Below are 23,118 nucleotides of genomic sequence, written 5' to 3'. Positions count from 1 at the left end.
ACGGTGAAGAACTGGTAGGAGGGATGGTTTTATATGGCCGGCGTGCCTCTAGGCAACCGAGAAGGGATTCCAACAGCTCTCTTAGATGTTCCCTGGAGAGTCTTCACTCATGGAACCCTAAGAAACTCACTTGGCGAGCATGGTTCTGCAGCATAGTAATGTCGTTGTACCAGGTAACGAACATCTCCTCCAGAGCATGGTGCCATCCTAGGCCAAACGCCATGGAGACAGATGTTTTTATGTTGTGTGATGGTTTTCTATGGAAGTTGGATGGATAGGGCAGTTTTGGTGGAAGAAGAGGAGAGTGGAGAAGTGGAGTGGTCTTGTGTGTAAAGATGAGAAGGGAAGGGAGAAGTTAAGTGGTGCGGTTGGAGTGGATTAAATGCTCATGCTTATTTCCCAAAACAAAAGGTTAACTATGGAGAACAGCTCAAGTAAAAGTAATTAAAATTGACACACAATTCAACCAAAAATCAGAGTAAATTTTTTGAACATTAAAAATCGGAGTAAATCCATACACGATTCAGACAACTACATACAGAAATGTAGACACAAGTTCAGACAGCTACAAATACACAGACTGGAACCCTATTTTCAGACCAACATTCAGAAAATGAGTATTCATTCCAAAGCAACATCTAGAAAGTACAAAATCAGACAACATTTCTAAATGAGTACTCATTCCAAAGCAACATCCATAAACTAGAAAATTCAGACAACATTTCTAATTTGTAGTCATTCCAAAGCAACATTCAGAAATTACAACAGATTGAAACCCTATTTACATACCAACATTCAGAAAATTCAACCACACGGACAATAACCCTAATTTGACAGCAACATTCAGTAGCTTTAGACAGACAAGAACCCTAAATTAAGGGAAACATTGAGTACACTCAGACAGACATAAACCCTAAATTCAGACAGAAATAACACCCTAAAACATTCACACAACATTAGCTAACAGCAAATTCAGTCAAACATGATAGAAACATTCAATAAACTCATGACCCTAAATCATAAAAACATTAAATACCATTCATAAACTAGTATCAGATCAGCTCACAAGTAGTATTTCATACCCTAATTTACAGCTTTCAACCCTACATTCCAAATCTGGAATCCTAATTTGCAGCAATGAAATATAGACAGACGGGAGAGCTCGAGAGGGGAATGTAGCTCACGTAGGGGGGCACATTTGAAGTGGGTGGCTCCTCCACCACCCCGCGGGTGATATCCGCCGTCACCCATAATGGCGACGATGAACGGAATAAGCTGATGCTACAACAATCCTCCTCCTCGCTGTGGGTGCCCCTTGCCATGCTGCCATCCGCCCTTATCCGGTCTTGATGCTTTGTCCCCACCACGCCATTGCCAATTGATTGTCTACGCCGCCTTCGACAGATCTCATCGCCGCCATGCCCCGTGAAAGAGGTGAGGGAGAGCGAAGTGGGAGGAAGGGTAGTGCAAGTGAATGAGGGAAAGGGCGCGCGCTTTGGAGAGATAAGCCACATCAAAACATGCTCAATGATTTTTGCCACTATAAGAAATACGGTGTAGTGCAAAATGTCACAATTTGTAAAATGGTAGTTTTTTGCTAATCGTGACATGAATGTGGTGGTTCTATGCATTTTACTCTGTTTAGGCGGTAGTCTGACAGCGACGGTGACAGAACAACCCCATATACTGTGTATGCTTATGTTACATGCGTTTTGAACAATCACCCATGGTTATTGATCGTCACGACTAAAGAGGCTCTAAATTGCTAATGTGATCACATATAATACACTAGTTTCATAATTTGGCACGTAAACATATGTTAATTAGCTCGAATCCAAATGTCTAGAAAAGCATAAGAATCCCGCAAACAAGACACCCTTAAGGTAAAGAAGAGCAGGCGGAGTGTTGTCATCATTTGCACTGAACGCTCAGTCCTAACTAGCATCAGCACGACACCCAGCTGAAAATCCGCTGGTTGGATGCTTCATTTTACCCTCGCATGCATAACAACGAAGTGATCTCTTCCTCTTCTGCCCCACATCAACATTTGTGTTATACAAACCGCCTACAAAAAAGTGATTTCAGTAACTTAAAACATCTGCCCTCAAGAAATCAATCTTGTATTAGCAATCTACAAGATCCATAAGCTCTTCGTATAATATGACACAAATACAATCCTTCAAATGAGATCATCTAGTATGAACAAGTATCTAGCTTGCGCGTTAGGTATCCTGGGATGAACACGACATCATAACATATTGTTTCAGGAGATGCCACTTTCGGGCATTACTGCACATCCAACCATCCATACGGTTGGAGAACAGAGAAAAAGGTCTATTGAAGAACAGATGAGAGGCCTACTTACAGTGTTTTATCAACAAGAGAAAAAGGATATTTACAAATAAAATGATATTTCTACATAACCACCAGAATTATACCAAAATCTGAGCTCCATGATAATAAAAAGATGCGCAGAGATAACCTAACGCATTGTATCTAATCAAAGTACCAACAACAAACCATTGCCACACAATAGATATTCGCATATTTGGTATCTTCAAAGCAAAGTTAGCACCAGCTTCATCATCCACATGCTGTCTAGCTATTAGCATCACAGCTAAGAAAACTATATGATAATCAAGCAAAAGGACCTGTGCCAGTTGCTACAACAAGTTTGCATAAACCAATACACACCACAAACTAAAATTTGGATTAGGCTTGTGGATGATCAGGGTATTGATCTAATTTATTAATATGCCACCATCTCCAAAAACTTGGCTATATCGAAAGAGAAAATGAAGCTGAACATGGAAGACGAAATTGCCATGCTTGGATGAATTAAAATATATTCTTACACCCTGATTAGGAGCTTAGTTTTAGACTCAATACCCTTGTAAGTTACAGGCCCATTGTGAAGCACTCTTCTCAAAATATTTAAGAAAGGTTTGCTTGACACCCAAACAGGAACTTAGCTGTTCGGTTGGCCAGAAAGAAGGGCATATACAAGTGCAATGCTGTGAGAGGTATTTAGCAAAAGAGAACTGCTTCTCCATTTAAAACAGCATTGCTTATTTTGTACTGCCTCCATCATTCATCCTCAAATAGATGCAGTTCTAGAGTTAGTGCGGTCAACCATGATCACTGTCAGTGTGAATTCCAGCAGACCCCTCGGTAGGGTGCCATGACTAGCCAGAAACCCAGAAGGGAAACAGGAGATGATTTACCCAGGTTCAGGCCCTCGCTATGGAGGTAAAAAAACTACTCCTGCCCTTATTGTATTGATTGATTGGATGGGGGTACAGAGTATAAGACAAACCTCAGGGACCGTAGGTATACCGAAGGGTGATGACTAAAAGCATGCATATCCACAGCTTATAAAGGATGCCAGGGGCCTAGGGTTGCAGACTCCTAGTCGGTTCTAAGGCTGGTGGTTCAGCCTCCTTGTCTTGCACGACAAGGATGCCGGCTACTTCCTTCTCGAGGCCAAGCCAGGCTGACGGCCCAAGCCATATAGCGGCCTAGGATCCTGAGCCGGACTGGTGGGCAGACTTCCCGGGTCTTACTCTTGAGGCACCCCTGGGCAATGATACCGTTAGTAGCCCCCGAACAGGCTCAAGGATTTGGCATCTTCTAGTCTTCGGACAGTCTGAATTCGCCATCTTCTGGTAGCTCGCCGAGGTCTTGGCAGGTTCATGAAGTTCCACAAAAGACAGGTTGCGCGTCAACCCGCCTTGAGGCAATGTGTGACGCAATGCACCGGTCTCATTTTGTTTCAATAAATATCCAACCTCCGCACATCTCTTCGTACGGAGTCAGCCTCCGCGAGCCGATTTGCCGGGATGCACTTTGAATTTCCGTGACGATGGCACGGGTCATGAGTCGCACCTAGCTTGCTCATCTAGTCAAGTCGAACCACCTCCCCTGACCGTCGGTCAAAGCGGAGGACGTGATGGGTCGTGGGGCCCACAAAGGCCACACCCAATCGACCAGAGGGATGAGACCAGAAGGTGACTCCTTAGGCTCAGGTGCCATTTACGGAGCACCTCGATTCCCGTGCCTAGTAGGGATATGGCAGAAGATTGTGGCCGCGTGTCACGGCATTAACGGCAACATTTGGCCTCCCATCGGGGCTTTATAGGGAGATCGGCACCCAACCGTGCCACACCTCTCCCATTTCATCGCCCCCCCCTCGTTCCTTTAGCCCAGGCTTCCATTTCCATGCCTCTGAGCTCAAGCTCCTACCTTTCTCCACTACCTACCAATGGCCCCCAATCAACCAAGGGTCGCGGCGACAACGAAATGAAGGGCAACACTTCGAGCAAGGGCAGCGGCGACGACAAGGGCAAAACCACCACCCCCTCGAATATGAAGGGGGAGTGGATGGCATCAACGGCATCCCCACCTCAGCTCAACAGCCTCGTCAGGCAGGGGCATAGGATATTTGCTATCGCGGGACCACGTTGTCTGGAGGTCGCCGATAACAGCAATTAATGGCATGGCGAAGGTGTCTTCGGAGGCGCGCGATGTAGAGTGGATCTTGTATGTGCCCTTCCTCGTGCGATGTATGTCGCTGCCACAATTTTTTTGTGGCCTCCGTTACTTCTACTAGCTCCAACTTCATCACCTAACGCCAAACGAGATTCTACACATTATGTGTTTCATAATGGTGTGCGGGTGTTTCCCAGCAATCCAGACGCATTCGGGCTTTGGCGCCGATATTTCCAGGTCAAGCTCCAGACCAACGACGGCGAGAGCTGTGAGTGCGGCAGATTCGCCATCAGGAAGCGATACAGATCCAGGTACATCAAGTGCCCCCTGCCTGATTCCAATAGAAAATGGCAAGAGGGCGGGTTTTACTGGCAAACCTTCCCATAGGCGCTCCAGTCCGGCCCAGTCTATTCCCCTTCTCACCAGAGCCACCAAGCCGACATCAATCATGGAACCTAAGGTACTACCAAGGCAACACGAGGCGAGGTGCCTCTCCGACGCTGGTTTGATGATGGCGGATGTGATGATGGCCTGCCTGGACACGCGGATCTAGCCGTCATGGCCCGGGCTTAACCGATGTATGAGTACACCAGGGAAACTGATTGTACCCAAAGCTTGACCAGGTTCTTCTAGGACAGATCGCTCTAGGCTACATAGAAAGACAAAGAATCTCCCTGAGGAACTCCGATTCCCGCTCATGTGCTCAACAAGGCGTCTGGCCATAAAGGCGAAGCTCGCCGCACGAGTCGGCGATGAATTCCAGGCCCCCGAAGAGGAGAATCTGGCTTGTCTTGTAGGTGTCAACGGCTCAATCTACCCCGCCATGTTGGTGATGCAGTTCATCGCCCGAAAGCAAACATCTGCCCAGGAGCGAAGGCAGCACGATTGATGTCAGATCCATCTGGATCTCAGTTCCGGCAAGCACGACCCATGTCTGGCGCGCCACCGTTGGTGTGAATTCCGGGAGGCCCCTGGATAGGGTCCTTCAACTAGCTGGAAAGCCAAGAGGAGAAATAGGAGATAATTTACTCAGGTTCAGGCCCTTGCGCTATGGAGGTAAAATCCTACTCCTGCTCTTATTGTATTGATTGGATGAGGGTACAGAGGACAAGACAAATATCAGGGATCGTAGGTATAATGAAGGTATCGATTAGCCCAACCACAAGATTATAAAGGATGCCAGGGGCCTAGGGTTAAAGAGTCTAGTCACTTCTAAGGTGGTTGAAGGATCTCCTGGCGGTTTGGCCTCCTTGTCTTGCACAACAAGGAAGTCGGTTCCTTCCTTCTCTAGGCCTCCCAAGTCAGGTTGATGGCCAAGCCGTATAGCGGCCTAGGGGTCCTCAGCAGTCTGGTGAACAAACTTCTAGGATCTTGAGGCACTCTGGGTCGTGACACCGTCAACCACTAATATATGTAAATCTATTTATATGCTTTATATGAAGATGGTACTACTCCCTCCGTTTCACAACATCAAACCCCTGGTCGTAACTACGAGATGGAGTCAAGTAATATTTGATGGAATCTTACCATACTTGATTCTATTTAAATAGAGAACGACTAATTTATCAATGAGAGCAAGTATGGTTGGATTATATCAAATCGTTTTTTAGTTCGGTACCTCCTAGATATGCATTTGGGATAAATATTGTGAAACCAAGTAATAGGTTTGTCAAAGTACTTTCATGTCATCATATTTTTTGTAACTTTAGTAACAAATGAATAGAGAAGGTAATGGTCGAAGATCCATATTGGTGAACATTTCAATGTCCAAAACAACAAGACTTTTGTAGCATTGGAGTAAGTCACATCAATACTTGAGAATACGCATGCTCTTAGTACGTTGCTCTTTAATAGCATGTCTCAGTATTTGAACAATTTTCTGGCAAAGTGAAAATTTCTGCAAGATTGTTGGTACATAATTACTGCCGCTAAAATTTGGAACACTAATCGCTGCACAATTTGGTCACGATAGGCACAAGGCCTCAACACCTAACACATCAAAATACATAAAACTGCTTGCCATTTACTCCTAGAAAGAACTACTGTCATTAGCTCTTGGTCTTGTCTCTTAGCACACCATTAGAAGCTTGAGGGCTACAGCTTGTAGGGATCAGTAGTAACATTAAATTGGATTAAAGTACTAGGTTGATTTCTAGTTATAAGGCGCATAATAGTGAACAAAGGATGCATAGCTCAGCATCTAGTTCATCTAATATTCTGATGTAACCAAGTTCAACCAAGTACCGAACCATATGTTCATCTTAACTAGCCTAGTCCAACGAAGTACTGCACTACTGTTGTTGCAATATATTAATAAACTCGATAAATCTTTAATATTAGGAAAGTGCTCCTCTGTAAACTTTTACAAGTAGTGATCTAAAATGTCTTATAAAAGTTTACGGAGGAAGTACTTTTTTAGATATATCTACATCTACCAGTATCACGTGTGCAATCCTAATACCAAGAAAGATCTTAGGAGAAGTTCAGATTTTACAATTATTGACTATGTGTATCTCAAAATAACTCCCTTCTGTCAATATATGAACAAGGACTAATCCAAAATTAGAACTATTGAGAGGAAATAAAATATACCAGGACTGTTCTTGGTTATAGTTTTGCATGACAACAAATCCCAGGAACAATCATCATTCCTATTAGCTTCGACAAACTCCGCAAACACAAGCTGCGGAAGCCTTTCAGACTCTGTGTGAACATAGAAGTTCATATGGACATATTGCTTTCTGTGGGAAGTACTAGCCTCCTCCTCATCAAAATAACATACGCAGAGACGCTCAGACAATCTGAACTTGACCTTCTATAAAATAGCAAATGTCAATAACAAATCCAGTGCTTCAAATAGTATTTTAGTTTTGTTTTTACTATTGATTATAAGTTCAGAAACTTTTAGTCTTTCTATTCAAATTTCCACCATTAGCTACCTTGTACAGAAACTGAAATTGCGTCATATTGGTGCCTGCAGCAAACCTGTAACCGATGCAGAAACATCAGGAGACAAACCTGCGTGAGAGAGCGAAACAGAGGAAGGCGGTGCATATGATGCCGGAGCAGAGTTTACGGGTCTTCAGCTACTCTTTTTGACACCGGATGAACGGATATCCCGTTGGAGGCGTCTATACAAGAAGAGAGCTAACATGTCCTTGGTTTTCTATCATAAGAGTCACCCTGTAAGCTCTTGTTTTGCTTCATCTATTCCTACATGTTTCTTCCTTCATCTGCACAAAAAAAAAAGTTCTGTTCATATCCGTTCTTTTCGCTCACATTCTCCATTTTGACTTCCAACTTGTATCTTTTCATCCGCAGGAACGCTATGAGTTTACACACGTGCGCTTGAACGATGTTTTTGATTTCATCGAGGGCTACTTCGCCTATTTGCACATGAACTTCAAGGCGAGGAACGTTGCCACGGGGTCAGAGCAAATCTTCTTTTCTGAGTTGATGGCAGAAATGGATAATAACGACAATGCCTCCAATGGATATTATCGCGTCAGCGCATGCGAGATTGTTGATGATAACTCTGCTGGTAAGCTCCTTTTCTTTTTATCCGCAGGCTTTGATGCCATCACATTATTTTTATTTTCTTTCCAGAAACTCTGGAATATGCATTGCTCTTGTACTAATTATTATGTTTCTGACCGTTGTGTAATATGCTAAACTAGTTTTGGACTGAAGTAGACCCTTTTTCTGTACCTAACTGTCATGAAAGAATACCATTTCCTTGTAGAGTACCATTGATGGAATGTTTGGCATGACTGGTTGTATTTACTTCTTGGAACCCTAACGCGGTTATTTTTTTCATAGGTGGCCGTAAACAAGAAGTTGAGTGTAAGTACATCCCAGGATATAAGAATGACATAGAAAATTGCTATGTATGTGCTGAGAAAATCAAGCACCCTGTCGGAAGTACATACAAAGGAGGCCATTCTGTTTCGGACTATGGTGTGGAAGAAATTTCTACCGAATGAACCATACAAAACTGCATTGAGGAAGAGTGCCGTAAGAAGATGTGCACACGGCGTCAGATCGTTTCGACGCCAGCTGCATCAGAGCAGAGAACTTTGTTATGTGTACTTGGGTCCGTCTTCCTTGTAATCGTGAAAAAATGAGGCCTTAAACTTTCTTCGAATAGAGAGGTTGCCTCTGGCATCCACATTGATAAAAAAAGCATATTATGTGATTGCCTCTCTAACAAATTTACAAATTTACATATTTACATATACACATAAATAAATGGAATCAAGTGTGACAAAGTTCATAGTGTACAGTTGGCATATACAATAGTAACACCTTTGTCTCCCAAAAAAATCAAGAAAGAACAAAAACATTGGCAATACCGAAAGAGAAATAAGCCAACATTGTCTTCTGCCAATTAGATATGCATGTGCAGTACTCATTCTCACACTGTTGTCTGTCGATGGCTTCTCACTATCCCATGAACATCTGATGTTCTGTTCCTTGCGACATTATTGTTGGTTAAGGTTATTCCCAGGTGTGTACCTGTCAAAGTATGAATTCGTCATTCGCTGCAAGACTATATGGTATCACAAGCTCTCCAAAAATAGAATGCTCCACTAAAATATAATACTGTAGTACAATGTCGGTGATCACTCACTTGAATGTAATGCTCGTTCTGTTGAGGCCGATCGGAATGTTGCCCTGTAAATTGTTGTTCTGCACAAACCTGTTGAACAAGAATTCAAGTTGTCAGAAATTGCAACATGTATGTCAATTGAGCAGCATCATGACTGGATAATGCAGCAACAGCCTGGCAAAGCATGGACTGCATGTTGAAGCCACTTACAGTTCCTGAAGTCTTGGAAGTTCTCCGAGCGACGGAGGAATCGGCCCTGCCAATTGGTTGTCCTCCAGGTGCCTTCAGGTCAGAAATGCAACCCGGATTAAGTAGTGAAATGGAACAGACAGCATCTTCATTTTGTCGAGTAATAGTAAATTTGTAATTATGAACCTTCAGACGATCATTTTGCACACATATGATCATCTATTTTTACACTTACAAGGATGCCAAATGATGCAGGGAGCTCATGATTGGAATTTGTCCTGTCAGATTGTTCCCCGCAAGCCAGCTGCAGCAACAAAGCCTTTCTCCAATCAGAAACCCAACCTTTCATTTAGTTATGCACATCTGACATCAGTTTGTGTCAAGAAACTTACACGCTGGAGATTGCAGTCAGATTAGCAATGTGGTCAGATATCGACCCTCCAACACTGAAATTGGTGAGGTTGCTGCAGCAGAAAATGCACAAAGCTCATCGTCCATTGTTGAGACATTGAAATTGGAAAGAACATAGTACATACTGATCTTGTTTGCAACTTACAGAGCAGTTACTCGAGCAAGTGCACCCTGGCTGCAGGAAACGCCGGTCCAGGAGTTCCCCACGGGCAAGCAAGGATCGCCGCTCCAGTCCGACGGCGGGTTGGCGAAGCCTCTCGCGAGCCCCTCCATGCCGATCACTGCAGCAAAATGATGGAGTAAAATGCATGAATGATTTACAGAGTTCTCGTGAGGAAAGAGGCTGGATCAGCCATGGCGCAGGCATGGAAGCTGCTGCAGTGCTGCATTGATCGGATCTTTGTTAGTACCATCTCTAGGATGAGTCCTCCCTCCGAGCGGAACAACCATCATGACCTCCGCCGCGTTGATCACCGGCCCGACCGGCGACCCCGGGGCGGGCGTCAGCGTGATCTTGGTCTGCCCGGACAGCGGCCATGCGGCGCCGTACAGCATTGATCCCGCCGTCGAGACATTCAGGCCGGCGAAGAAGGCCTGCCCGTTGACCGCGACGTCGAAGACTCTCCAGCTCAGGGGGCTTGGCGTCCGGTTGTCCTGGAAGTAGAGCGCCAGGTAGTAGCTGGCCTTGGGCAGCGGCGCCGGCGGCCACTGCAGCTCGAGGGTGTCCCCGCGGCTGGCCGTCACCCCTCGCCGGAACACGTCCTCCGGTGGCTTGTTCCAGAACGCCGCCGGCGCCACGCTCCCCTGGCTCTCCACCACCGGGGCGCCGTCGCTGTACGGCTCCCAGTACCGGTTGAACTCATCCCCTGGCTGGCTGCAGAATGGCGCATTTCGCGTGATCAAGAATTCGTGGATGATCGAACACCTGTGATGCGGATTGCAGCGGAGAACAGAGGCATGGCAGCCATGGTGACCGACTGTTACCTGAGGGCGTCGCCGTGGTGGCCGAAGCTGTGGCGCGCGATGGTGCTGAGGGCGTAGGAGGAGAAGTCAGTGGCGTTGTACACCGAGTCGTCCAGCGTCACCACCTCGAGCGCGGAGATGAAGGGGCTGGACGTGGGCGCGGTGGCCGCGTTCCTGGCCAGGCAGACGCTGACCTGCCGGCCAGTGGCGCGCACGACGGCCTCGAAGTAGGTGGCGCGGCCGCGGGCGTAGTCGGCCGCCGTGTCGACCTCGCTCCACCGCGTGCCCTCGATGATCTGGTCGAACACGGGCGGCACCTCGCCGCCGTCGAACCCGCCGTAGTAGTACGTGGTGCGGACCAGGTACGTGGCCTTCCTCTGCGCGGGGAGCACGTAGCAGTGCTTCCTGGCGGACGCGTCCGGGAAGTAGCGGAGCGAGGCGAGCATCGGCGGCATCCCGGGCGGCGGGGACGGGACGGCGGCGGCGTTGCCGGCGCGCACGAACGGCCCGTCCGGGACCCATGTCACGTTGCCGGCCACGCGCTCGCCGCGCGCGCCGCAGTTTATCTGGTACCCTGCGGCGAACGAACGAAGGAATGCCGGTGAGATCCATGAACGGATGCCGATGAGGCTGGAGCAAGAACCTGGGATGATGGCCGGATTACTCCACCTGAGAGAGCGTGGGCGGCGTGGACATAGAGGCCGATGACGAGGAGGGCGGCGAGGACTCGGGAGAGCGGGGCGACCATCGGGGGAACGCGCCAACCGCGGGGGCGGCAACTGCAATGGGGATATCGCGGAGCCGGCGACGACTGTCCAGAAAAATACAGAATATTTCTCGGGTCGCTGGTTGGTGGCCCACAAGTTGAGACCCACCCACACACGATCTGCGCCCAGTTGGCGTCTTGCTGCGCCGGTGACCACGATCTACGCCGGGTTTGGGTGTCGTGGAATCGCCATTTGCCGTGAGGGTGAGGGTGAGGGTGAGGCTCCTGTGGTTGATTCGTTGCGTCAGCCGTTCCTCCCTGGACGTGGGTGTTTTTTGTTCCTTGCTTGTATCGATCGAGCCAAGTCCATGTGTATTTTTCCCTTATTTTTCTGTGATATATGGGTAGGAGCAGGAGCCAGGCACGGCGACGTGCTCGCATCAGCTCACCAACGAACCTCGAGCGACCCAGGCATAGCGCGATGCAGGGCGTTTGCCGTGCGCGCGGCAGCCGAATTTCTGTGAAGATACTAGACGCGGATAAGACTTTGCACAGGCAGGCAGGCAGCAGCAGCGGCTCGGCACGCTGTACGCGGCGCGGATATGTGTCAACGCGACCCAGGAGGCTTCCATCGGTTCAACTGAGCGTGGCAATCATCGGCACCGCAATCTCCGCCGCGGTGCCGCCGGAAACAGCGGGCCAGACATGATTTAAATGGGATTTTTTTTGGAGGGGTCTATCTAAGACACATCTAGATGTGACATAATTATGTCACATCTAAGTTGATATCCTCTCTATTTATGGTCTAATTTTTTTTAGTTTTTTTTATTTCTTGTTGCTACATTATATACTTGTGAGAGCTTAGATGTGATATCCTTAAATAACATCTAAATGTGAATTAGACAAATTGGATTTAAATGACATTGTTAGGCCAACTTTCCGACGCAAGGCGAACCAACAATGTGGTTGGATTGTTAGAGGGACGGTGGTATACTTAACCCATCATGGTTCAAGTACTGGTGCTCGCATTGTTTCCGAGTTCATTTTAGGATTTCTGGCGATACGTTTTCAGTGGGAAGAGACGTTCCTGTCGATGACAAGGCGTCTACAGTGACTTAATAAATCTCAAGATGAACGAACGTGCTCATAGGGATAGGGTGAGTGTATGCGCGTATGTATGAGCGCTTGTGTCTGTACTTTGTTCAAAAAAAACTGTCCGACGCAAGCAAACGGAAGTTGTTTTCCTTTTTTTTTTGTCCGTTTGAGTTGACAGAGCGATCGAAGATGTTTGGATGATCTTTCTAGCATTTGATCAATAAAAGATAAAGGGTAATGATCCTTTCTAATAGCTTTATTTAATTTGCGGAAATCAGTTACCATTCTATAACCTGTAACAATTCTTTATCATTAGGAACAACAATAATACCTTCCTTCTTAGGAACACAATGGACATGACTTACCCATTGACTATCAATAACAGGATAAATTATACCTACCTTCAGAAGCTTTAGTATTTCATTTCTTACCACTTCTTTCATCTTAGGATTTAATTGTCGTTGGTGATCAACAACCGGTTTAGCGTATTTCTCCAATTTTATTTTGTGCTGGCATAGAGTGGGACTAATGCCCTTAAGATCATCAAGAGTATATCCAATGGCAGCATGGTGCTTTTTCAGAGTTTTCAATAATTTCTCTTCTTCCTGCTCTTAAAGGTTAGCACTAATAATAACAAGATATATCTTCTTTTCATCAAAATAAGCATATTTAAGAGTATCAGGTAATGGTTTAAGCTCAAACACGGGATCACCCTTGGGTGGAGGAGGATCCCCTAGAATTTCAACATGCAAGTTGTGTTTTAAAATAGGTCCTTGTTTAAAGAATACTTCATCTATTTCCCTTCTTTCATTCATAAACACATTATTTTCATGGTCTAGCAAACATTGTTCTAAAAGATCATTAGGAGGCACGGCAATAGAAGCAAGACCAATAATTTCATCTTACTAGGCAATTCTTTATCATAGGGTTGTCTACGAAATTTAGCAAAATTAAAATAATGAGACATATCCCCTAAACCAACACCAACAGTAACAATATCTTTTTTACAGTCTATCTTAGCATTAACAGTACTCAAGAAGGGTCTACCAAATATAATAGGACAAAAGTCATCTTGTGGGGAACCAAGAACAAGAAAATCAGTAGGATATTTAACTTTCTCACACAAGACTTCAACATCTCTAACAATCCCAATTGGTGAAATAGTATCTCTATTGGCAAGCTTAATTGTAATATCAATACCTTCTATCTCAGCAGGTACAATATCATGCATAGTTTCTTCATATAAGGAATGAGGTATTGCACTCGCACTAGCACCCATGTCACATAAGCCATGATAACAATGATCTCCTATTTTAACAGAAACAACAGGCATGCCTACAACAGGTCTATGTTTATTTTTAGTATCGGGTCTAGCAATTCTAGCAGCTTCATCACATAAGTAAATAACATGCCCATCAATACTATCGACCAGGAGATCTTTAACCATAGCAATACTAGGTTCAACTTTAATTTGCTCAGGGGGTGTAGGTGTTCTAACCTTACTCTTACGAACCACAGTTGAAACTTTAGCATGATCCTTTATTCTAGCAGGGAAAGGTGGTTTCTCAATATAAGTGGTAGGAACAATAGGATCAACATTATAAGTGATAGTATTTTCTTCAACTTTAATAGGTTCGACTACTTTTACTTCAATGAGAGGATGATATTTAAACCACTTCTCCTTAGGGAGATCAACATGAGTAGCAAATGATTCACAGAAAGAAACTACTATCTCAGAGTTAAGTCCACATTTAGTGCTAAATTCACAAAAAGCATCGGTATTCATAAAAGATTTAATCACAAGTATAGGTGATTTATCGTAGTCCTTTCGATAAGTAAGAGTGTCTAACCCAACAGGAGCAGAAGGAAATGACAATCAGTTTTCAGTAAGGTATTCTCTGCAATCACTGAAATTATCGGTAACAAATAGTTTTGTGATAAGGTAATTCATAACGGGTAACAAGTAACAAAAGTAAACAAGGTGGAGCAAGGTGGCCCAATCCTTTTTGTAGCAAAGGACAAGCCTGGACAAACTCTTATATAAAGGAAAGCGCTCCCGAGGACACATGGGAATTATCGTCAAGCTGGTTTTCATCATGCTCATATGATTCACGTTCGTTACTTTGATAATTTGATATGTGGGTGGACCGGTGCTTGGGTACTGCCCTTCAATGGACAAGCATCCCACTTATGATTAACCCCCCTCGCAAGCATCCACAACTACGAAAGAAGAATTAAGGTAAACCAAACCATAGCATGAAACATATGGATCCAAATCAGCCCCTTACGAAGCAACTCATTGATACGTCCATTTTGCATCATGCTTTTATATCGATATTTATTACATTATGGGATGTTATTACACATTATGTCACAATACTTATGCCTATTCTCTCTTATTTTACAAGGTTTACATAAAGAGGGAGAATGTCGGCAGCTGGGATTCTGGGCTGGAAAAGGAGCAAATATTAGAGACATATTCTACACAGCTCCAAAAGTCCTGAAACTTCACGGAAGTCATTTTCAGAATATATAAAAAATAATGAGCACAAGAAGTTCCAAAGGGGGGCCACACCCTGCCCACGAGGGTGGGGGGCGTGCCCTACCCCCCTGGGCGCGCCCCTGCCTCGTGGGTCCCCTGGTGGCCCTCCGATGCCCATCTTCTGCTATATGGAGTCCTTCAATGAGAAAAAATCATAAGAAAGCTTTCGGGACGAGACTCCGCCGCCACGAGGCGGAACCTTGGCGGAACCACTGGATTACAGATCAAGAACTCATAAGTATCAATGGTTAGTGTGCTGTCAATTTATACCATTTCAGATTGGCAAATAAAGAGATGGTTTAAATAATAGTAGAATGATATGAAATTGTTCATAATTAAGACATTGCAGAATATGACATTGTGTTGTAGTGGGTAGGTTCACCACACCACTGGATTGCGGATGAAGAACAGAAGCATACATGCAGTGCAAAAGAAGATCACTTGCTCTGTATAGTTTAATTTACATGGTATGAAGAAGGAACTTGGTTGTACAACTTAAAACTTAAATTGAGAAATGACAAACTTTTGTTTATGAACTACATAATAAACTTTAAACAAGCAATTTGATGCAAACACCAAAAATAAACAGCTGTTGCAGTCATGCCTAACCAAATATATACAACAAAGTTTGAAGGCTTGAGATGGACAAACTTACATTATTGGTGAAGACATGCTCTATAAAGGCCTTGTCCATGCTGATGGGGGGGGGGCAATTCAAGAAGTTTACCACATAATCTTCTTCAAAAGCATTGCCTTTATTCTACATTTTGTTAAGAGTAAATATAGATGTGATAATATACGAAAAATGGAGAATATTTAAAATAAGATGAAGAGTGATGCTACATAACCAAGTAGCTATAAATGTAAGTGCAGTGATACTGACAAAAGGTACATCCAAGAGCAATGCACATCTAAACTTATTCAGTACCAACCTTATGGTAAAAGTAAATATAGATCTGATGTGTAGAAAATGGAGGGCAAAGGAAAATAAGCTGCAGAGTGATGGTACATGAACAACTACCTGTCATTATAAGTACACTGATAAAGGACATCATGTACTTACAAGAACAATGCAGAGCTAAAAAAACATTGCCATTGGATATATTCTACACTAATGTAACCATTCATACAGATCAGATAATTTGGAACGAACAATTGATAAGCAAGCTATCATGCATACTGCTGTCACATAATGAACCAAGTATGTATGCAAGTACAGTGATACAGGACAACATGTACTAACAAGAGCAAAGCAGCGGGCAGCATATTTGCGATATCATGTCATTCTTGTCAAACCGGAATTCTTCTTCGAGCAGATTTCCTACAAAAAAAATCCGTAAGGCACATGCGGAAAAGTAGAAGTTCAAATTGTCATGTGATTTCATAGACAGTACCTCATCCTGGGAACGAGACTAGTGCATAACAAGGTTTTTCCATTCAATGTCTTCTAAATTTAGCACATGAGACTTCACCGGAAATTCGTTTATAGACTTGCCATCAAAGTGGGATTTCCTCAGGTAACACCAATACTGCTGCAATGCTTCCTTGAAAAGCACAAGCAAGCTTTGCTCGTCATGACTATCCAGATTGACCCTCACCTAGTTACAACAATGTAATGCAAATCATTGATGTGTTCAATCAGCAGAAAACAGGAAAATAATAACCATGAATAATAGCACTTACACGTAAGTTGGACAAGAAGATGTGAAAATGGTGTTTGTCTTCACAATAATCTTCCCATGATGGGAATATATGAACGTAGTCCCTAACAACATTGAAAATATTGTCTTTTAAACTGGGAATAAATGGAATGGGGTTCCAATCTGCAGGAATTGGCCGTCTCTTCAGTTGGGATAGGTCTTCGGCCGGTGGACTTGCTGTACTTTTTGCTGGAGTGGGATTTTTCTGTGGTACAGCTGGTGCTATGGCAAATGAAATCGGTATACCTTTTGCTGGAGTGCAGGTCCTGTGTGGTGGGGCTAGTGGTGTGGCCAGTGAAGTATGGGTACAGTCTGCTGGAGTCGGTCCTACATTTTGTGTCACTGGTTGTACAACCAATATAAGTGGGGTGTTGTCTGATTTCTCCGGCACCATCACATTTTTCAAGGACTTTGCTGGTGCTCCTTCAGGTTCGGCAATCACCCCCTTCCCTTTTGATGTCTGATGCACAAGAATAATATTTGAGTGGAAAAACATGGTATGATAACAGATGGAATATGTATTGATAATGGATGGGCATGGCATCTCGACATATATGATGAGTAAACTAAGCAGATGGCGGTGCAACAAAGTAGAAGAAATGCAAGACAACATATGCAAGATACCCGCAATCAATAAAACATTGCCAAATTAGAACAAGCACCTTGATGGGTGAACAGGACATGCCATCTGCCTTTGACTCCTCGAGGTTAGAATAGTCATTAGGATCATATTCTGAACAAGAATCAACAGGTGGGGAGCGTATGAGTTTCATTGCATCCAGAATGACACTCAATGTCTTGGTGCCAATTTTGTAAGTCATTGCAGTGTTTAGCTTCAAGAGTGGACTGCTGCTAGTGCGACACAAAGCAGCTACACAGATCATAGTGTAGATATAACGGGAAAACCTTAAGCATCAGAGTAAAATCAGCAAAGTGGAACTTGCTGGAATATATGTGCTAGTATTGTCAGTACGGCTAGAAAGGCTTCGGATACCAGTTCTCTTCAAGTGAAGGTGTGGTACTGTTAATATCAGTGTAACTCTCAAAGGTGACACAGCTCCTCGCATTTCCTTGCTATTCTTATAGGATTCAAGTGGGCAGGCCACTACAAATCCTATTCACATGTTTAGAAGATCCTACGAATTGAAGAGGCTCAAAGTGTCCATCACAACCGACCGTATAGACCTCTACACTGCAAATGTCCCTGCTCATCTTCAGTACAAGGAACATACTGTACTACTATCATACTCCCTCCGTTCCAAAATATAAGTCTTGGTAGAGATTTCCACTATGGATCACATACAGATGTATCCAGATATATTTTAGAGTGTAGATTCACTCATTTTGCTCCATATGTAGTCCATGGTGGAATCTATACAAAGACTTGTATTTAGGAACGGAGAGAGTACATATTAAAGAAGAACAGAAGAGGAACATGGTAAAGAAGAGCAAGCAGATTTTGGATAATAAAATGTTGGTTGCGCAGTGCCCACACATGATGAACCAGAGCGCATTAAGAATGCAACTCCCAGTTGTCTCTCGACCATTTCAGGCGGTTGGATGAAGATCCTACGTCTCCTAACCCTTCTTCCGCCACCCCCACCCCCGCCCCAACCCCCACCCGCGTCGAGTTTTCTTCGTTCGGCGAGGCCCCACAACCACCCGAGCCCCATTCGATCGCACCGGCGAACTCTGGCGAGCTCTGAAAAATCGACTGACCCAATTTTGAAATTTAGTCTACTATGATTTAACTAGTGTGGAATATAAAAGGGGAAAACCATAAGCATTAGGAGTATAGTGTTGAGCGTGCCATGGCGGATCTGAAGGTGCAAACCGGACAAAGGCAACTTCGCAACCAAGACAAGAAATCAGAGTAAAGCAGTGGCGATCTATTTTCTTGCTGCGATAAATAAGTTGAGCAGATACAAAAGAGTACCGCCTCTGGTGCGGCGCCGTGTACGCATCTGTTGAGAATTTGACGGTGCTGCGGTAACGATGGCTGTCGGCGGCGTGGAAGCAGATCTAGGAGGGTAGACGGTGGCGGCGGGGCGCGATGGACGAGACGGTCGTAGGAGCGGCGCCGGCAAGGTGGACGACGGCGGGGATGAAGCGAGAGGATGGGATGCAAGGATCCCGGTCCGAAGCCGTGGATGAGAGAGGTCGATCTCTTGTAATGAACGGCGGCATCGGGGTATCAGCTCTGGCATGGTGGAGGAGGACGGCGGTGGATGGGGTGGCGGATGGCGGCGGACGGAGGAGGGTGGGGTGGAGAGGGTGTTTTGGCGCCCACGGAGTACGAATGGGGAAAAGGGAGGTAGAGAGGAAGGGGGGAACCATGTATTCAGGACGCGCTTGTCTCAAATGCGAGGAAATTTACACACTTAGCCCCCGTTTCAAATTTCTACTACATCACAACAACATTAGTCGGTTGGGGATAGGACGGTAATCTCGCATACACCGAATATTTGCCGACGAGAGTTTGTTTTTGGCGCCACCGTGTATGAATATGAATCAGGGAGGGAGTCAATTTCGGTCGAGGACACACTGTGTTTTGGCGCCCACCGTGTATGAATCCGAGTGATAGGCGGTTATGTCACATTTGGGTGAAATTACAAACCTACCCCTATCGAAACCTATAGAAATCCAGCAGATAGGCTTTGTGTGGCAGGGATAGGCAGTAGTGATTTCCATCTAGCAGATTTTGGTTTCGGGCGGTTACTGCGACTTTCCCCGCTTCGTTCAAATTTTGCAGGGTGCACGTTTTCCGTGCCAACTCAATTCGAATCCCGTTTGTATTCTATTTTTTTCGGGCGGGATCCATTTTCAATTGGAATTACATTCTATATACATCATTTTTTATATATACTTTCAAAAGCACAACAAAGAATTCTGCTCCTTTATATGTATAATATGATTTACAAATACAACGATCTCGAAATCTTAAGGTTGAATTCGAAAATTTTAAACCAAATTATGTTCTACTAAAATGTATGGATCAGTAATATCTACATATTAAATAACATAGATGTGCGTGAATTCATATGAGTATGCATGTTTGATAGATCAATTTTGGTTCGAGTATGGATTACATGTATCATCATCTCGAATTCAAATATTTGAATCCCTTTTTTGTTCACTCCTTTCACGCCCATCTCTCTCGCATGCATGCTCCTTCAGGTAGCTATCACCCTCTTTTCTCCAGCTCACCCGCACGCTCACTTCATGTTTCTCCTATCCTCGCAAACATGGTCTCTCGACGTCTCCCTTGAGAAGTGTCACACTCTCCCTATCATTATACATTACACGGTTTTCATTATCTCTCACGTCTCTACTGTTCTCTGGTATCACTCGGTACCTAAGCTTTCTTTTTCACCGCCACACACACAGTCTCCACTCATCTTTCACTTTGTCTTTCTCTCTATGGGATTCTCACACACACCCTATATGTCTCTACATATGACTCATACCACTAAAATTACCCTCTCTCTCTCTCTCCTGTAGACACAACATTTGTCGCGGTCTCCTTTTCGTCTCCATCCCAGACTGACATTATTCATTTGTTTACCGATCAGAAAACCCTGACTACCATCTCCTCTCTCTCTCACATAGACACACACAGACACAACTCCTGCTTCCACTCCTCTTCCCGACTACCGTCTCTCTCTCTCACACACAAAACTCTCGCTTTCGCACCCCGACTCGTTTTCTCTCACAAATATTTATCGACTAGCTAGCCTCTAGATAGGTTTATATACCCGCACACTCGTGCTTCCACCATCGCATACATGTCTCTCTCCCGCTCCTTGTATCTATGTAGATTTTTCTTCCCTTCTTGAGACACGCCCTCTCGATGGTGCACACACACACTATCGCCTGATTTTAAGCTGATACCTATCGCACACACACTCCTTGTGTCTTTGTCACACATGCACTCCGTCCTCCTCCACTCTCCCTCTCTCTCACACACACATGGCCTTTTTGCAACAACTAGCAAGATGCCCATGCGTTGCACGGAACATCAAGATGCATTGTATGAGTAGTTTATCTTGTGGGGGAAAAGGATGAACGAGGGAAGGCCTTATTTGCAAATGTGGAGAGGGGTGTGGGTATCTTTTTGCAAAATTGCCATAGTTTCCTTCCTATCCGTCAGATATAGATCGGACGACCTATATTGCAGGATGACAGGCACACGATCATCACCGACAATGCTTTTTATAAGAGTAGGGATAAAAAATAGAGTTGGTGATGATGGTAGGTCTGCCATCCTGCAATGTAGGTCGTTTGATTTATATCTGACGGATAGGAAGGAAAATATGGCAATTTACCCGCACTCTTCACCACATTTGCAGATAAGGCCTTCCCTCTTTCATCCTTTTCTCCTACAAGATCTTGATGTTCCGTGCAACGCACGGGCATCTTGCTAGTAAGAGTAGAAATTAGACATATACCACTTCTCGAATCTTGAAACCAACAACATTCCTCCCTTATCTCATCAAAACCGCCAAAGGAATATATTTTGAGTGAAACATAACATATTTTTAGTGATATACGTATTTCAAAACTAGACTTTTTTTGTATCAAATCGGTGAATATGTATTAATCTACTTTGATCGTGTGGCAATGCATTGGCACATTGCTAGCAGTTATTATAATTTTTTGGACACCAGACAAACAGTGGAGTACATATACGAAGAGAAGAGGCGCACGCACGCAGTCGGCCTCTCGCTATCTCGCACACATGAGTGTTATGTAAAGGCGACGTTAACAAATAAACCCTAAAACCCTAGGTGCACGATTGCTGCATTCGCGGGTACCGGGTACGTGGTGGAGCACCTTTGTAGGAATAGTCAGCTCGCGTGATAATTTGATCCGTAGGAGTTGATGGTCGGGACCATAGGTGAACGACTTGGAGCGCGGTGGCTCGCCAGTTGCCACAAATCGAGTAGCCACGTTTAAAATATCGTTTTTTAGCGGGGTTAAGAGTTCTGATTTTCAATGGCGCGTTATAAGTAGTAAGTAGTTTTTAGAACGATTGGTATGGAGCGAAAATGGAATTCATAGTACTACGTACCTCCTTGGCTTATGGTTGTATGGTTTTTTTTGCGATGGAGGTTGTATGGGTTTATGTTGCGAGATGTTGAACCTGGTAGTTCTAGGGCAAATACTATGGTTTAGATTTATATGCTGGTTTTCAGTAATGAAAATCGGAAGGGGAAACCCTTCTTTGATTAAAAAAAACTACTACCTCCATTCTAGTTTACTAGTCCCCATCGTACTTTGGGTCAAAGTTTGTCCACGAATTTCACTTATAAAATGTGAATGGAAAACGAGATTTTGTTATACCCAAACAAAAAAGGACTGGAGGGAGTGATTGCTCTGACACGGACGCGACCTCTCATAGCGCAGGCATTGAACCGGCGCGCCGGCCAAGAGGGTCGCACTCGCTGCAAGCCCGGCTGAGCACGCCTCCTCGCCGCGTGCAACCAGCTTAAGACTGCCCCACCTGCCTTCATTGAATCCGCGCGTGTGCCGGCAACACATCCTTCCACGAGCCGGCATGCATTTTAGAACACAAAAATGACTAAAATATAATTAATTTACGCATGGTCTTGACTTATTGTGCTCGCACTGGTAGCAGGAACTAGTAGAGGATTTTCTTTATTTATAACTCTCCTCACATTTTTTTGGCTTTGAAGTGAATCATGGTTGTGGACATTATGTATGAATGTGCAGATATCTATGAACATGAGTTTGATGTGGATGTTGAACTTGGAATGTCGGGCTTGCGCGTGAACTATACCATGTCCAATGCTTCGTGTGTTATTGTTTGGAAAGTAATTGCTGTTATTACATGACCCGAAAAAAACATTTTGTGCCACATCAGTAGATGCACGGACATCACAACAGGCATGCTGACTGGATAAACATTTGAACCTAGCTATTATGAAGGAAATTTTGTATTGACAACAGTTTTAGATAGCAGGAGACGCCTAGCCTACTCTTCCTCTGCTAGCTTATTTCTGGCTTCTTCCATCTCTTCTTTGGCTTGGGTGAAGAGAGCATCTGATTTCTCTTTTCGCTTCTTTAGGAACTCAGCTACATTCTCAAGGGCTACTGCACGCTTTCTTTCAGCCTTTACTAATGCCACGAGGACACGAACAGCTGACGACTCCACTTGGCTTGTGTGTAATCCAGCATCATCTGGGAATTTGCACCTTGTGTCTAATCCAGCATCATTAGGGAACTGGCACCTTGTGTGTAATCCAGCCTCATTTTGAAAACATGATCTCAAGGTTGACCATACTTCCCTCCTCGCAGGAACTGCATCCTGACATGAAGTTACTTCTTTTTTAGATCAATACTCAGAGCAACCTAGATCCATTTAGTAGAAGCCAGATAAACAGAACTCGGAGAA

At 44.5% G+C, this 23,118-nt stretch overlaps 2 protein-coding genes across 2 annotated transcripts; one reads left to right on the top strand and one right to left on the bottom strand.

Annotated features, from left to right (window-relative positions):
- Positions 1-4,816: 4,816 nt before the first annotated feature.
- On the top strand, positions 4,817-8,526 carry LOC147971823 (uncharacterized). Its single transcript, XM_087526364.1, has 4 exons — positions 4,817-5,544; positions 7,469-7,673; positions 7,810-8,029; positions 8,308-8,526. Exons 2-4 carry the CDS (start codon positions 7,641-7,643, stop codon positions 8,469-8,471), a joined length of 417 nt encoding a protein of 138 aa, XP_087382490.1. The 5' UTR covers positions 4,817-5,544; positions 7,469-7,640; the 3' UTR covers positions 8,472-8,526.
- A 137-nt stretch (positions 8,527-8,663) lies between these two features.
- LOC125509561 (receptor-like protein kinase At3g21340) lies at positions 8,664-11,598 on the bottom strand. The gene is made up of 9 exons (XM_048674550.2): positions 11,330-11,598; positions 10,682-11,234; positions 10,108-10,571; positions 9,843-9,978; positions 9,679-9,750; positions 9,522-9,590; positions 9,308-9,379; positions 9,119-9,187; positions 8,664-9,003 (listed from the first exon to the last, which is right to left on the bottom strand). The coding sequence occupies exons 1-9, from the start codon at positions 11,406-11,408 to the stop codon at positions 8,970-8,972; spliced, it is 1,548 nt and encodes a 515-aa protein (XP_048530507.2). The 5' UTR covers positions 11,409-11,598; the 3' UTR covers positions 8,664-8,969.
- Positions 11,599-23,118: the final 11,520 nt, after the last annotated feature.

Source organism: Triticum urartu, chromosome 5A (genome assembly GCF_056163025.1).
Source record: "Triticum urartu cultivar PI428250 chromosome 5A, HENAU_Tu73, whole genome shotgun sequence".
Classification (NCBI taxonomy): domain Eukaryota; kingdom Viridiplantae; phylum Streptophyta; class Magnoliopsida; order Poales; family Poaceae; genus Triticum; species Triticum urartu.
The sequence above is the reverse complement of the archived record's forward strand: the minus strand, read 5'-3'. Positions and strand labels throughout refer to the sequence as shown.